Source organism: Daktulosphaira vitifoliae, unplaced genomic scaffold (genome assembly GCF_025091365.1).
Source record: "Daktulosphaira vitifoliae isolate Bord-2020 unplaced genomic scaffold, ASM2509136v1 Scaffold_1, whole genome shotgun sequence".
In the NCBI taxonomy this organism is placed as follows: Eukaryota; Metazoa; Arthropoda; class Insecta; order Hemiptera; family Phylloxeridae; genus Daktulosphaira; species Daktulosphaira vitifoliae.
Window position 1 is genome coordinate 87,317,247 of NW_026099572.1, and position 15,827 is coordinate 87,333,073.

A 15,827-nucleotide genomic window follows, 5' to 3' on the forward strand; every position below is an offset into this window, starting at 1 on the left:
AAAAAACACATCATAGTAAAATTAATACATTCTCAGCTTCCCATCGAAGATAAAATCGGTAAATTTTGTCATTTTTTTCTTAAAACTTCCATAACTTTTTCAAAAATAAACAAATCAACATAATTTTTTTTTATACTAAAACTTTAGATATTTCTCTTTCATTTCTTATCATTTTTTAGAAAATATTATATTTGTGTTAAATGGATGCAGAAATTAAAAAAAAAATGTAATGTTTGCGATAAAAATCATCTTCTATCGGGATGTTTTTTGTAATTAAAACTGCCATAACTTTTTCAAATATCAACAAATCAAAATAATATTTTTTTATATTGAAACCTTATGTAATTTCTTTTCATTTGATATCATTTTTTTGAAAATCTAACAATTATTCTGCTCATTGGGGTGGATTTAAAATAGTAACTTTTTTACGAAAACTAACTTTTTCAACTTAATTTTTGAAAATATTGCGGAAATACTGCGTCTTTTAAACATATATCAAATTTAAGCTTATTTTATTTACTATAAAATAAAAATAAAAAATTTGTCCTGACGACCTATCTTCTATGCGCAAATGGCTACCGTATTCAAAAATATGTTATTTTAACAAATTTTTTTTTTTTAAATTAAACACTATCTACAAATTTGCATCGAAGCGTTTCTTATGATAGTGATTTTAATCACTGTCAGATATCATCTATACTGGACGCAACTATGCTACGACCCCACTGTGCCGCCACCCCACGGTGTTGGGGTTTTTTTTTTATTGGTTTTTTTAGATATATAATCATTAAAATTAATTAAATTCTGAATATTTCTATTGTAAAATCTTTTTAAACACCAAATGTTAATTTAAAATGATTACTAAGATTTCTATTAAAGTGATCTATTACAATAAAAATGTCAAAAAAATAGAGCTTTTCTGTTAAATTTACCGTAAATAGTAATTATAAAATTTGCTGACAGCATATTAATCTTAACAATTTCATTTTTATCTATTTAATAATGTCAATTTCAAACTTGCAAATTGAACTACTTGTTATGGTAATAAGTTAATTTTTTTTTTTAATAAAACTTTCACTTTAAAGGACAATAAAAAGTAGGTTCAAAATTATTACTTTTAACATATTAAAAATCAAAATCAATAATAATTTTAAAGAATTAATTTTAAAAATTATATATTATATTTTTGAATTTAAGAATTACAAATCTGGATATAATTAAAGAAATAGAAGTTTATTTTGTAATTATCTACCAATTTCTTAGATTTAAATTTTTTTTTTTTTAATTAAACACTATTTAAAAATTTGCTACGAAAAGTTTCTTATGATAGTGATTTTAATCACTGTCATATTAAATCTATACTGGACCCAACTGTGCCACGTCCCCACTGTACTGGTTTTTTTTTATACCTGTTGTCACTTTTTAATTTTATATTTCTATAAATGTTGAAAAACGTATGAATTAATACAATTTGTTCATGAGAAATAATGTTTATATAATTCTTCATTCAACAGACGTTTTTTTTTAATTTGACCATATCGTTGAAATGAAAAAAAAAATTCAGATTTTAATTTGTTTACATGGTGAAAACGGACTTAAAAGTTAATAAAAAAAATACAATTTTTGTAAAAAAGTTCTTTTTTTATTTTTAAACTTTATGATATTATAATATTTTTAAAAAAGACCATATCTATATAATTTTTTTTAATGATACATGAGATAATTACTTATCATTTTGTATATTTTTTTATAAATCTGACCCTTTACCTGCCTATAGGGAGGGGTTCGAAATGACAATTTTTTTACAAAAAATTAACTTTTTCAATTTTTGAAAGTGTTCTGGAAATACTGTNTTTTTTTACAAAAAATTAACTTTTTCAATTTTTGAAAGTGTTCTGGAAATACTGTTGCTTTTATATATATCTTAAATTAAAGATTATGTAATATACTTTAATATGGAAAAAAAAATTGAACTTTATTTTGTCTTCGTGGTGAAAATGGCTACCATGTGGTATTTTTGCGTTAAAATTTTCGATTATGTATTTTATTTTATTTTTAAATATCTTACAAAAGTTAGAAAACATTTCATTAATTATTTGATTTATATCTCATTTAGATTCAATAGCTTTAGTAAATATCAAGGACCTCTTCTAGGATTACTGTAGATCCCACTCGTTTAAAAAAATATCTTGTTCATGTATAAGTTTTTTTAATATTTGATTTTTGTTAATGGCTCTCATTTATTTTCTCAGCTCTTACTTGACCAACACTTTTTAATGATACATCAAATGATCATAACTAATACATTCAATTGCGTAGATTTTTTTAACAACATTTTTATTGGTTAAAATAAATCATTAAAATTAATTTTTTTCTGTTTATTTCAATTATAGAATATTTTTAATTATCAAAAATTACTTAGAAATGATTACTATGATTTCTATTTAAGTGATCTAATATAATAAAAATGGAAAAAAAATATTGAGCTTTATGATGAATTTGCAGTAAATAGTAATTATACAATTTTCTGACTGTATTTTAATCTTATCAATACTATTTTTTATTCTCATAAAATTTACTATTTAATAATGTAAATTTCATACTTGAAGTTGAGTTAAAAGTTATGATAAAAAATTAAATTTTTTTTATTATAAACTTTCAAAAAATCAACTTTAAAATATCAAAAAAATAGGTTAAAAATAATATTTTTATTAATATTTAATATTATTTAATATTATTTTTAAAATGTTAAAAATCAAAATCTGTAATGATTTAAAAAAATTAGTGATGGAAAACATATAATTGCTGTTTTGAAATTAGCACGAAAATATATACACAATTATTTCAAACTTGCAAGTTGAGCTAAAAGTTATGGCAATAAATTAATTCTTTTTTTATTATAAACTTTTACAAAAATCAACTTTAAAGAATTAAAAAAGTAGGTTAAATATGTCATTTTCCTTATTTTTAACATATACAGAATCAAAATTAGTATTAATTTATTATAATTTTTTTTTTCTTAATAATTTTTTTTTTATATGTAAATACTTATTTTTTAATAATAAGTAATAATATTAAAACTTAGAAGTGATAGAAAAAGTCTAATTGCATATTTGAAAACATTGTGATAAGTTGATTTAAGAAGAAGAAAAGTATATTTTTGTTTCTGATGAAAGTTCTTAGTAGTCCTGTGTATAAAACTTATAACTTTGTTATAAGTAACAAAAATTGTTTATTAAAAAGTATTGCATCAAGCCCTTTAAATTTTTTTACGCGTTAAAAGTAAAGAAATATACAACTACTTTATTATTTTTATAATATCTCCGTAAAAATTACAATATTAAATTATTAAATATCAATTTCATACTAAATTTAATTACTATAATTATTATTCGTATATTATAATTATAAATCAAATAACTAATCGAGATAAAATTTAGGGAATAAGAGTTATTGTTGATTTTGTAATAATCTACCAATTTCTTAAAATTAAACACTATCTACAGATTTGTATCGAAGCGTTTCTTATGATAGTGATTTTATCACTTTCAGATATCATCTACACTTGTCCCAACTGTAAAGAACTTGAAACATTAACATAATATTGTCTATATATTATTGCTTTATTTCCAAATTATTTAAAAATATTAAGATAAAAAAAATTGAAGTTGCATCAAATACTGTTTAGGCGCCCAGCATTTTCTAGTCATCCCTATAATTTAGTGTTTTCGTGTGTAAAGGAGCAATTATGTTGGAAATTTCGCTCACCCAAGTTTAGATATATTATTATTCATTAATAAGGACTGGATTTGTAATTTTTTTTGTAGTATAGCTTTGTCAATATGTAGGACACAAGCCCATTAAATACGCTAATGACGACTAAATTATTAAATTAATTTGTTATTACTTAAGCAGTAGTGAAAGGTGATTCATTCATATTTTATTTCTAACATCTAGTTTTCGTTATAGTTATTGGTACAGTACAAAAAATATTTATTGAAATTTGTTTAAGATTCTTCTTTTACGGAGAGTTTGTAAAGATAATGAATTTAGTGTCATCTTATGAAATTTTAATAATAAAATTCTTGTTTAAAATATAAGAAGAGCCTAGAATATTCATATGGCAAATAAATAAACTTCAGGACTATTGACAAACGATCAATAATAGGTACTCACCACTGTAATAAAATTTGTAATATCATATACATTCCCATGAATGCTGATCCAGGCATCATCAACTGTTTTATGTTTTGAAATGGATTTTGGAGTATAACAATGAATATTCATAGTTTTAGTAATATATTTTTATAAAATTTATAAATTTAAATTTATGAAGAATACCACTAACAATAAATCATAAAGCTACTAAATGTTCAACTATTCTATTGTGTGATTTGAATACAATACTAAAAGACACAAATGATATCTACTAAATTATAAAGTAACTATAATGATTATTGGTTTTTAATGATCATTATAATAATTTATGCAATTGCTATGCATATAATGTAAACATTATACAGCGTTGATTATGAGTATTTTGCTTTCAGTATAATTTGTTTAATATTATCCATGTTTATAATAAATTAACTAGTTATTTTTTAAATATGCTCGTAGGTTTTACAATATACTCTTTAATTTTAAGAAAAAATATTAGTGTAAAAATGTTATACGATTTTTTTTTTATACTTCTTTGTGATACAAGGTTATTAAATTATAAATATAACAATCATTTAATATTGTTATGGTATTATAATTGAATAAACCTAGATTAGGAAATTTTAAAGTATATATAAATCTGAATTTAAATTAATTTTGAGTGAGTTATTAGTCTTAAAACAATATTTTTGTTTTGTTTCCAAACAAAAAATTTCATTCCAAAGACTACAATTAAAAAACTAATATACCAGATTTTTTTACAAGGGTGTTTAAATATTAATTGAGTAACTTGTTTATTCAAAAAGTTGCATAACAATCAAAATAGTTGAATTTATTAAATAAAATGTTTAAAAAAATAAAATTATCAATCCCTTAAAAATATAAGTAAAATTCAATAAAATAACAAAGATAAATATTTTAAAATTTATTTTGCTAAAAAAAAAAAAAACAAAAATTGAATAAATTGTTTAAATAAATATATATTACCATTAAAAAGATTAAAAATTTAACATTTTAATCTAAACTAAATAGTTAAATTATAACATGGAACTAAATAGTAATTCATAAATAAAATTTGTATGATGGCACATTTAATAAAATGTAATGTTTTCTTAAGTAATAAAAAACTAAAAAATAACAATGTATAATTTTTAACAATTGGAAATTGAACTTGTAGTCTACAAATTTTGAATGAAAAAGTATTACATACATAAATTAAAAATATCATTTAATAGTGATAATTGTCTTAACAATATTAATACAATTAAAATTTTAAAAACATTATCAATTATTATATTCAAAATATATAGTAACGATTAAGTTTACATAAAAAAAAGTGTAATAATTTGATTTACATTTTTTTTAAACAAACATTAACCATATGTTACAATTTTTATTGAAAGAAACATTTTACTAATAAATCTATGAACAGTGTAGTGAACTATTTACTAATATATATATTTACAATGATTTAAATATTTTACTTAGTTATCTATGAAATATGCTATTATATTATAAATTGAGTGAGCATATTGTGCATGACGAATTTTGACCACATGTAGAATTATGGTGAACAGGTGTTACAGGATTATTAGATGAGTATATTTGTGGGGTGAAAAAATCAGATGAAGACATCATAGATGTGAACCAACCATGGTTCACTGCAGGTTGTCTATTGAACACAGAGGACATAGGAGAGTTCTGTGATGAAAAATAGGAGCTGCCGGTATTCCTATTAATGTCTGCAGCAAGTGGCGAACATCGTTGGCGTGTATGTACACCACGAACTTTAGATCTCGCCCCACCAGCGGCAGCTCCAGACTCTACTCACATCACCTAATTGTTAAAAAAAAAAATTAGGTACAATTTTTGTATATATTAATATGGTCATATTAACCAAACTGATGATGGAATATATTTTAAATATAAAATGACAAAAATTTATACAATTATTTAAATTTCATACGATTTTTAAATTTTATGTATATTTTAAGATTTACTTACCTGTAAAATAATTGTTCCTTCATATGTATTACTAGGGTTTAATGTTATAGGAGTCATCACAGCTCCAGCTTCAACACAAATCATGTTTGGATATTCATCATCACCAAAATCACTCATGGTACTGGCTTTTACATCCCATGGATTCCATACCACTAAAATAGATTTCCATTAAAAATATTTGTTAAGGGAAAAATAAATGAATATTTTACTTACCAGTATCAGGTAAATTGTACTTCACCATTTTCATTTTTCTTCCCGAAACTACATTTGAAATTATGTGTTCTTGTAATGTATTTTGATATATATTGTCAATCCAATTGTCAATTGTTACCAATTCTCTTGATTCTTGATAAATGCTATTCTCTTTTGTCTTTATAACAGTAATTTAAGCTTAAGGTTAAATTTAAAAAATTATAATGTACATACTTTGTCAACAAACATGCATCCATGAAGACCAGATATAGAACACTTTCTGACATCTGGTACTTTTAAATAAGTATGGAATAGCATAGTAAATTGAAAAGGTTCTGGTGAGGTGTTAATAACATTAAGACCAACTTGCAGCTCTTTTTCTCTTAGAACTACTTTCAGCACTAACTTAAAACTAAAATAAAAAGTATATGACAATATTGATTAAATAAATAAATTTTGGTCATTATAATAATTAATTATTGGTAATTATCACTTGTTAGGTAAAAATATACCTGTAGTTCCACATCTGTTTTGTAAAAGGAGTATCTACAACAGAAAAAATTGCTTCTATGTCACCATTTTCGTATGGTTCTGGTTGTTTTTCAACTTCCCATCTACAAATCTTTGCAAACCCATGTTGTGGTCCATAGGCCCAAGGTCCAAAATGTGCTAAAAATTATTAATTTCTATTTAGTGACATTGAGAATTAAAAATTTTTCGCGAAAAATAAAACGTAGTATGAATTATTATATACAGAGTGTTCAGTAAGTCAGGAAACGGGTTTCTATTGTTCTCATTGTTACAAACAATGAGAACAATAGAAACCCGTTTCCTGACTTACTGAACACCCTGTATATATAAACTTACGAAAAACTAAGGGAATTCCACCTCTAATTGATTTTTGACCATCAAAAACTGCCAATTTACTATAAATATAAACATTAAATTAATTTTAAGTAACTAAAATTATAAAATAAGCACAAAAAAAATTATAACTTTACAAATATTTTTATTGTCATGACACATTCATGTGCTTGTATTTTATAGATAGTAATAATAAAATGAGAATAGTTAAAAATAGATAATTAAAAGCCAGTCAAACAATGTGTAAGATCTTGAATAATAATAAATGCTAAAAAACGATTTTTAATAAACACGTTTTAATTTTATTTATTTAAATTATTTTAGAAGTAGTTTAAAAATAGTATTTGCTAAATAAATGTTAAAAGATAGCAATATTTTTAATTTTTCAATTCTATTTAATTATTAATCATTTTTTTATCATACAAATTAAACTTGAATTTTATTAATCATTTAATCTTAATTTTTGAAGTATTATAATCAATTATTTTACGCTTAAACGATTTTATTTTACGCTTAAACGATATGATTTTGTTGAATAACTTGTTATTTATAGACTCGTTAAATTTTATATAATTTGTAAGATGAAAAAAAATTAGTTATTTGGAAAGCCTTAAACAAATTTTCCTCATTAAGTCTGTTTTATAAACGAAATGTGATGAGAGGTAGCAAAATTTTCTATTGTAGATCAGCAGAATTAGTCTTTAATACTGTCATGATTTATGTAAATCAATATAATAAGATTTAAGTAAAAACTCATTGATGATTTTTCCCCTTTAAATATCATTATACTAAATAAAATTAAGAATGCAAAGATATACCATTAGTGTGTTCATGTTTCAAATAATAAAAACTATAGTAGAAAAAAAGCAAAAAATTGTTTAAATTTGAATAAGTATATTTAGCTATAATATAGCAAAAATTTTCATATTATAAACTTTGTACAGATGGCGTATAAATTGAATAAATCGGAATTGCGAATTGAGAAAGAAGCCGAAAATATTATATTTTGTAATTTTTTTATTTAAAACAAATGTTTATATTTAAGAACGTTTTAAAATTTACTTGTTTAATTTTGATGTAATTTTATTCATATTATGTTATTATTATTTTTAAACATATTTAATTATTTTCGATCATTGGTAAAAAAAAAATGATTAAAATACTAATGGATATTATAAAAAACATGTTAGAACAGTCTTTGCAGTAACTTACTGTTTAAGGGTTATAAGTTGTAAGTATTAAACAGTGGAAAGCATTTCAAACAGACCTAGTTTCACAACGAAAAGAGATAGGCGAGGAGAGAGGTTGACCGAAAGTTGCCGGGTGTGCGTATGATGTTTTTTTGCATCTGTCCTAGAACCTTAAGGGTGTCGGTCAAAAGAAGAGTTAACCCTGTCCCCGTCTTATCCTCCCACGCGGCGTCCTTCTCATTCCGATGGCATGGCCCTTGACAAATGAGCGTTCGAGACAAAAACCGTTGAACGGCATGGCAGTAGACTTCTTCTCCCTAACTACTATCACGCATCCATCATACCCTTGTGTCTTTTCTTCATACAATACACGTCCACCACCCCATCTAGTCATGTCCTGTACCCGTTTTAATCTATAAAGGACTTTTATCACTAATTACAATCGTGCCCGTCCGTTGGTGCATTGTTGCTATTTGAACACGCCACGAAAATGTAGCAAAAAACATATAACGTACCCAAGGGGTTGCTGCGACAGTCCTAAAACTATAAGCGCCAGTATAGCAAACAACTTAAAATAATATATTACTGTAATACCTTACATACGAAATTCTGGAAATCGTAACAACAATAATATACAGTGTCGTTATATAATTACATATTTTAAGCAAATTAGTTTTGTTAGAGATAAAGATAAAGTAAATAATCGAACATCTATTTGACGTTACTTCAAAAGTCTAAGAGATCGTATTGAATACACATTAGTTTTCAGTAATAATTGAACAATTTTGATATTATATATCTATATGGTCCATTTGATAATCTATTTAAAGTCATTTGATTATTATATAATAGGAATTGATCACTTGTGGCTAATTAATTAAATAAAATTAAAAATATATTTTAGTTTTAGCTTCGATGCGAAGCTGAGAACGTATTGGTTTTACTATGATATTTTTTTTTTTTTGTGTGTTTGTTACCACTTTTTCTCAGCTCTCACCGAACCGATTTCTTTCAATGATACTTCAAAAGTTCACAAATCGTATCTAGTCGAAGACATTACCCTCAAAAATTGAAAAAATTTCCCTCGTTCCCCGTAAATGGGGGAAACCTCCAAAAAAATTACAAATTTAAAAATCGCTAATTTTCAAAATTTTTTCAATTTTTTTTACTTAAAATTGCTATAACTTTCTTAAAAATAACTAAAATCAATATAATTTTTTTTATATGGATGCACTATATCATTAATTTTCATTTGGTATATTTTTTTTATAAATCTGTCCCTTTACCTGCCCACAAGGGGGGATTTAAAATGACAACTTTTTCATAACCACCGCGACCTCCCTGTGATGGGTTTTTTTAATTAATAATATTTTTAATATAGTTTTAATTTTATTTAATTTGATTATTAGTTTCAATTTAAATTTAGTCAAATACTTTACGACGATTAAGAAAAGTATTTCTAAAAGATATTCGGATTCAACACTTTTATCCAAAAAATCAGGGAAAATAAAATAAAATTATCATAATTTTATTTAATTAAAGATATTATCATGTAAAGAACTCAGTCCTCTCATATGCGATCGATCTTCGTGCAATTATAGCAATTGATAAATGCACTTACTTAAGTTATATCAATATTCACGTAAAGAAACACGTGAGCTGCCTTAACCTTATTATGATTTTTTTGACCTTGTTAAAGATAATAATGATAAATTATAAAAATGTTAAAATAACAATCATATAGTTTATTTATTTCTAATTAATTAAATAATTATATTTTATAACATGAACATTTTTTTAAAAAAGATAAAATGAATACAGATCCATTATTTTTTAAATAGGTGTCGCCTATATAATAGGATTCAGGTAGGAGTATCTTCCTACATCGGACACCATTATTGTTTTCCTAAGTTTTAGAAAAAATTTTACTTATAATCAGTACAACAAAAATATAGTAAACATTTAATTATTAAAATCTGTAAAATTTAAAAGGAGTAAATAGTAAAATATATTGGTTATAAGATTGGTATTTGTTTTCACAATAATAATAAAATAATATTATGAAGCAATAGTGTTATGTTTACAATAGTTCTAGAAGGATTTAACTATTTCAAACGTATATCTCTTGAAAACATATTAAAATTGTTGCTCTTACTACCACAAATGTTTGCAAAATTATTATTTTCGGAAAAATTTACTAGTAAACGATAAATCAGTCACTCTGTATATATTATTATACATATTTATTTATAGTATAGATTTTAACTTTTTTGGAGATATTATTTATTATTTAAGGTTTGATTTTTTAGGGGGCTTATAATATTAAATGTTACTGGGTTCACTGATTTGCAAATCAGAGTCTTAAATATATGTTTGTACCCTAAGATGATTTAGAGATGACTTTTAAATTAACATTTGACAAATAATATTATCTCTTATATTGAAATAGAAGTCTTGTTTTATTATTTAGCAAATCTATAAAGTTAATGTATAAATTAACTTAATTAAGTCTTCGTATAATAATTAGAAAGATGCATCAAAAACTGATTTATATCACCAGTTTAAGGGGAATGTCATATTCCGCTAACATCTCTCTTAAATACGCCATTGGCTTAGAAATTATAAAAGTTTTTATTTAAATTAACGTATACTACTTGGCATCTAACATTTAAAAAAAAATAGCAGTTGATGAAACGTCATTAATTGTAGTTTTATCAATTTCTATACAGTGCCGTAGTTAAAATTTTAATTTGATACGTCTGCATGGATTTTATAGCGCTTATTTTTTTCAGTGTTGCCCTTTAAATAATATTACTGATTAAAAAAATTAAACTGATACAAGTTTTTTTTCCAATATAAGTTTTCATCAAATTTATAACATAAATTGTTTGTAGATACTATTTATCACCGCTTGACTGATAAAATTACAACTATCAAATAGTATTTTTGGTAAGATTATGCCACCTTAAGCCATCTCTTTAAAATAGCTAAGCTCATACATTTGTTTGTGTTTTTAATTTATAAATACGTATAATTATAACAAAATGTTCGTAACATAAGTGACAAAAAAATGATTATTTTGTAATTTTTTAAAAATTGAATAATTTTATTTCCCTATACGAGCAATTAAAAAAAGTTACAGTGAAATGATAATTGGATTAAAAGTTGTAAAATTGTTAGTTAAATACAAGACATTTTTTTTCGCTAGGCATTTAAAAAATCTAATATTATGTACGAAGAGAACATTTTTTTTTTTAAGCTTTTTTGTTCAACTATAGTACGGCCTTGGAGCCCTCACATCTCTAAATCCAGCATTGTATTTAATAAATTTTTCATGTGATAGGAAGTTTTATCAATTTTTTATAGATAAAATGTATGTTGTACTAAAAGAGATATATGCATTTACAATTCGTACAAGGGATAGTTAAGATTCAATTTTGGCTCGGAAAGAGAATAATATGGGTAATGGGAGGGTGAGAAATGGACCACCACAAGTAACGGTAAGGTGGCGTCAAGTTTACTCCAATTGTTTTTTGCACTGGACTTGGCTTATACTCGGCACACCACACCAATGTGAGACGTACAATACTGTAGGAAAACTATACGAGGAAATTCAGCGGTGTGAGACCATGTAATTAACGAGAAGTGGTGTGTTGCTAGCCATTAATATACGACCGGCACAGCGCACCAAACGACATTAACAGCCGCCTTAGTGATTACAAAACGGATACAAGCAAAAACCTCTAGGCTACGCCATTATCCCTGCCAACACTGTTATACAATGCTGACATCCCGGGACTTTGGTAAAGGGGTTGGTATTTGAGGGTTCACATGGGAAAAGAAAGGAGACACTTCAGCATCGACTGTATGGCGGCAAATTACCGAAACTATGTGTGTTAAGTTGCTCGCTGTGATTAGGGTATAATGATACGTTACTTCACTTTATGTCACAAAGAATTGCTTATTCAAAAAAAAAAAACGGACACCGGACATAAAACCGATTAACCAATCGAATTTTCGTATTTTAAACTGAAAGAGTTGTCCGTCACCGGAGCAATAGCCAGATAATGAAAACAATATTTTTCAGATCAATACATTGATCACTATTCATGTATTATGCATAATGATGTATAAAATGTTAACAAACGATTCAGCTTAGTACCCTAACTTTATTTTGAAACGGACTGAAATATGAATTTAGAAAATAAATTATCTTTGTCGAATATCATTATAAAAACACATAAGTTAATTAAAATATGAATAAAACTTGTACTTATGTTTAAGGTGTATCATACTTTTTATATATTACCTCATTCAGTTGTACTTTACTCAAGTTGTTTACGATGATTACAATATTTATTTTAGAAAATATCACGAGACTAAACAAAAATTATATTAAGTATCATTATAAAAGTATTGTTAATTAACTTTAATATACGTATGCATTAATAAAGGTAATTAAACCAACTAAATATAAAACTTTAATAAAATAAGATAAACAATTTAAAAAGTAAATAAAATATATTAAAGTGCGTCCATTGAAAATTTGAAATAAGTGCTCACTATTCTTGAGGAGACCAATGAATACGTGTAGGTATAAGATATTGCGACTACTTAGTCGCAATAAGTAGTAAGCAAATAAATTCACATAGTATTAACTAATAATTATATTTAGTAACTAATATTTATAAATGACCAACAAAAAATTGGTAAAATGGAAGATTTTATTTATAAATTTAATATAGAGAATAAAGGGAAAATTAGCTTAATACTTTTTTGTTTAAGAATTTCGAGGAAAATAAAATTTGAAACTGTAGAAGTATAATTTTATTGGAATTACATGTATATTTTATAGTCATTTTGTGAATTTGGTTATATTTCAAATTATTAATAAATCTTTTTAAAATATGAGTACTATATCATATTAATCTAATCTATACTATAAATATAGGGAAACGGGTATACGCAAATATTAGACAGGATAAAGTAAAAGTATTTTATTTATTTATCACCCTTACCATAATTTTATCACAAATTAAATGACGGACTAATCCAACTAAACAAAGTTAATGATAAACTTATATCTTATACAATATGTATAATGTTATTTGACTTAATTATATTTAGATTATTGTAATTTAAATTCGCCGTCGAGTCTGGTAATTTCAGACTTTTAAACATCAAAGCTTTACACAGATGAGACAAAATTATCGACTGGGGAAAACATATACAAGTGGTACTTGACCTCACAGAGTTTACTTCACATTTAAATTAAATTTTTTTAACATTTAAAACATGTACATATACTAAAAATGTACGTTTTACACAAGAATTCTGCCATAAATCGTTTATAAAGTATCAAAGAATTATCTAGAAAAATTATTATTTGGCTACGTACAAAATATGGGACGAATATGTATATACAAAATGTACCATATTTAAAGAACTTATACAAGAAAATAAAAATGAATAAAATTTTCTTAACATTAGCGACTGTCACTTATAATAGCAGATGAAGCTAACATAAAAGATTGTAGGAGGAGCGATATTCTGATTAACGAGGCTCATCAGTTGTTTCAAGCTTAGGCTATCAGTCAAAAGATATTAGACGATAGTGACTAGGTAGAAACAAGAGAGGGTCCTTACGCGGGATAAATGCTTCATCAGTCATTACCAGACAGACACACCCTAGAGAATGAAAAAATAACAACCAAACCCTTTATCTGCCAAATGCACAAATTCAATTTTAAATTATCTTAAAAAGCCTCGTTTTATCATTGTAAGAAAATAAACCACACTTAAATTTTATTTTAACTTTTTAATTTTTAATGTCATTTAACAAAAAAGTCGTTTAAACGAAATACATAATAATAAATAGCTGTAGATAGTAAATTTAAGTTAAAACTACAGAGAAAAACTTATCAATAGGTTAACTGTATGAGTCAGGTTATTTTGTTAATTTATGGCGGTGACGTTTCAATGGTTATTTCAGATTTAAGGTGTGACCCTGCACTTGCTTAACAAATTTTATGTCTTTTAACACAACATTTTTTTGTTGAAAAGGTTAGTTTAATTTATTACATACAAAATGTAAATGTTATAGCCATTGAAGTTTCAAAAGACGAATTTTATTACTTTATTGAGGAACCATAAGGTTGATGCAGTCTTTGAATGTTTATTTTTCGATATTATAAGTAACTGCTATATAAATGTTATATTTTAGTTCATACTAAGCAACATAAGAAATATTCTAGTTAAAACAGTTTTAAATAATAATAAAAAAAATATTTGGCATCATATTAACGATGTATTTTAATGTTGTTATCTAAATAATTTATAGCTATACATTCAATTAAAACTAATCTTCCGTTTTTTATACGAAATTGAAGATTAGTTTTAATTGTATGTACTTTACAATATATTATAATTACGATATTACTATATATAATTTATTTTTATTTAAGTACTACCAAATAGCATAATATTTGTAAATAATAATAACAAAAAGGATAGAATATTGTAAAAATTTGGGAAAATTTTAGAAGAACATTTATTAATTAGTTTAATTAAAATCATTTTCAAAATACTAGAAAATGATTGTAACAGATCACGAAAAAATTGATTAAGTCAAAAAACTTTTTCAATTTATTGATATATTAAAAATAAATGTTAATTAAAGAAAAATTTTGTAAATATTTTTAAACTTGAAAAATTAAATAATTTTATATATTTTTAATAAAATATATAAAACATTTTCATTTCTATAGAAAATATATATAAGACCAACTTATTAAAAAAGTAATGTTCAATAGCTCATCTAGTTTTTAAGCAATTAAATTGCTATTTTTTTCTTTAAATTTCAAAAAAAAAAGTAAAAATAAAAAAATGAGAAATATAAGGAAACTAATATTTTTGATCTCTTAATAAATGAAACTAATGAAGGATGCTATTCTACAAGAGTTTAAAAAACTATCTATTAACTATTTATTTCATATACATATTTCCATTATTTACCTCACAAATAATTGCTCTTGATTGTTGACCCTCCATGAAACTACGGTGGCACCTGTAAAAAAATTTGAAAGTAATTGACCTTAGTGTAAATATTACAATATTTGTTACTATTCAAGGACGATGATAGTATACAACATTTCATTTATAACTCAATATAGATCAAATTAAAATGTAAAAAAGGTATTACCAAGCAAATTTATAGTACAAGTCGTATTATTTCCCCTGTCCAAGACTACTACACTGGATACACTAGAAGCCATTTCTAAATATTTCGTAATTTAAATTTAGTCACATCGCATCTAGAAAGACATAGTAACCGTATGCCGGCCAAAACACAAATGAAACTGTCGTGATAATAAAATCCAGGCCGTCGATGCCGCCGCTTTCCAAGCAATTCCTCTTATC

General features: G+C 24.5%; 2 protein-coding genes across 2 annotated transcripts in view; both read right to left on the bottom strand.

Moving 5' to 3' along the window:
* Nucleotides 1-4,370, bottom strand: part of LOC126896752 (cytochrome b5) — a 24,859-nt gene extending 20,489 nt beyond the window's left edge. The window contains exon 1 of the mRNA XM_050669793.1: nucleotides 4,177-4,370. Coding sequence (XP_050525750.1) covers nucleotides 4,177-4,287 — 111 coding nt within the window. The 5' untranslated portion in view covers nucleotides 4,288-4,370. The remainder of the gene's footprint in view (nucleotides 1-4,176) is intronic.
* A 748-nt stretch (nucleotides 4,371-5,118) lies between these two features.
* On the bottom strand, nucleotides 5,119-15,782 carry LOC126896965 (uncharacterized). The gene is made up of 8 exons (XM_050670232.1): nucleotides 15,610-15,782; nucleotides 15,423-15,474; nucleotides 7,222-7,280; nucleotides 6,867-7,023; nucleotides 6,589-6,766; nucleotides 6,376-6,532; nucleotides 6,163-6,314; nucleotides 5,119-5,994 (listed from the first exon to the last, which is right to left on the bottom strand). The coding sequence occupies exons 1-8, from the start codon at nucleotides 15,680-15,682 to the stop codon at nucleotides 5,986-5,988; spliced, it is 837 nt and encodes a 278-aa protein (XP_050526189.1). The 5' UTR covers nucleotides 15,683-15,782; the 3' UTR covers nucleotides 5,119-5,985.
* Between the last annotated feature and the right edge of the window lie 45 nt (nucleotides 15,783-15,827).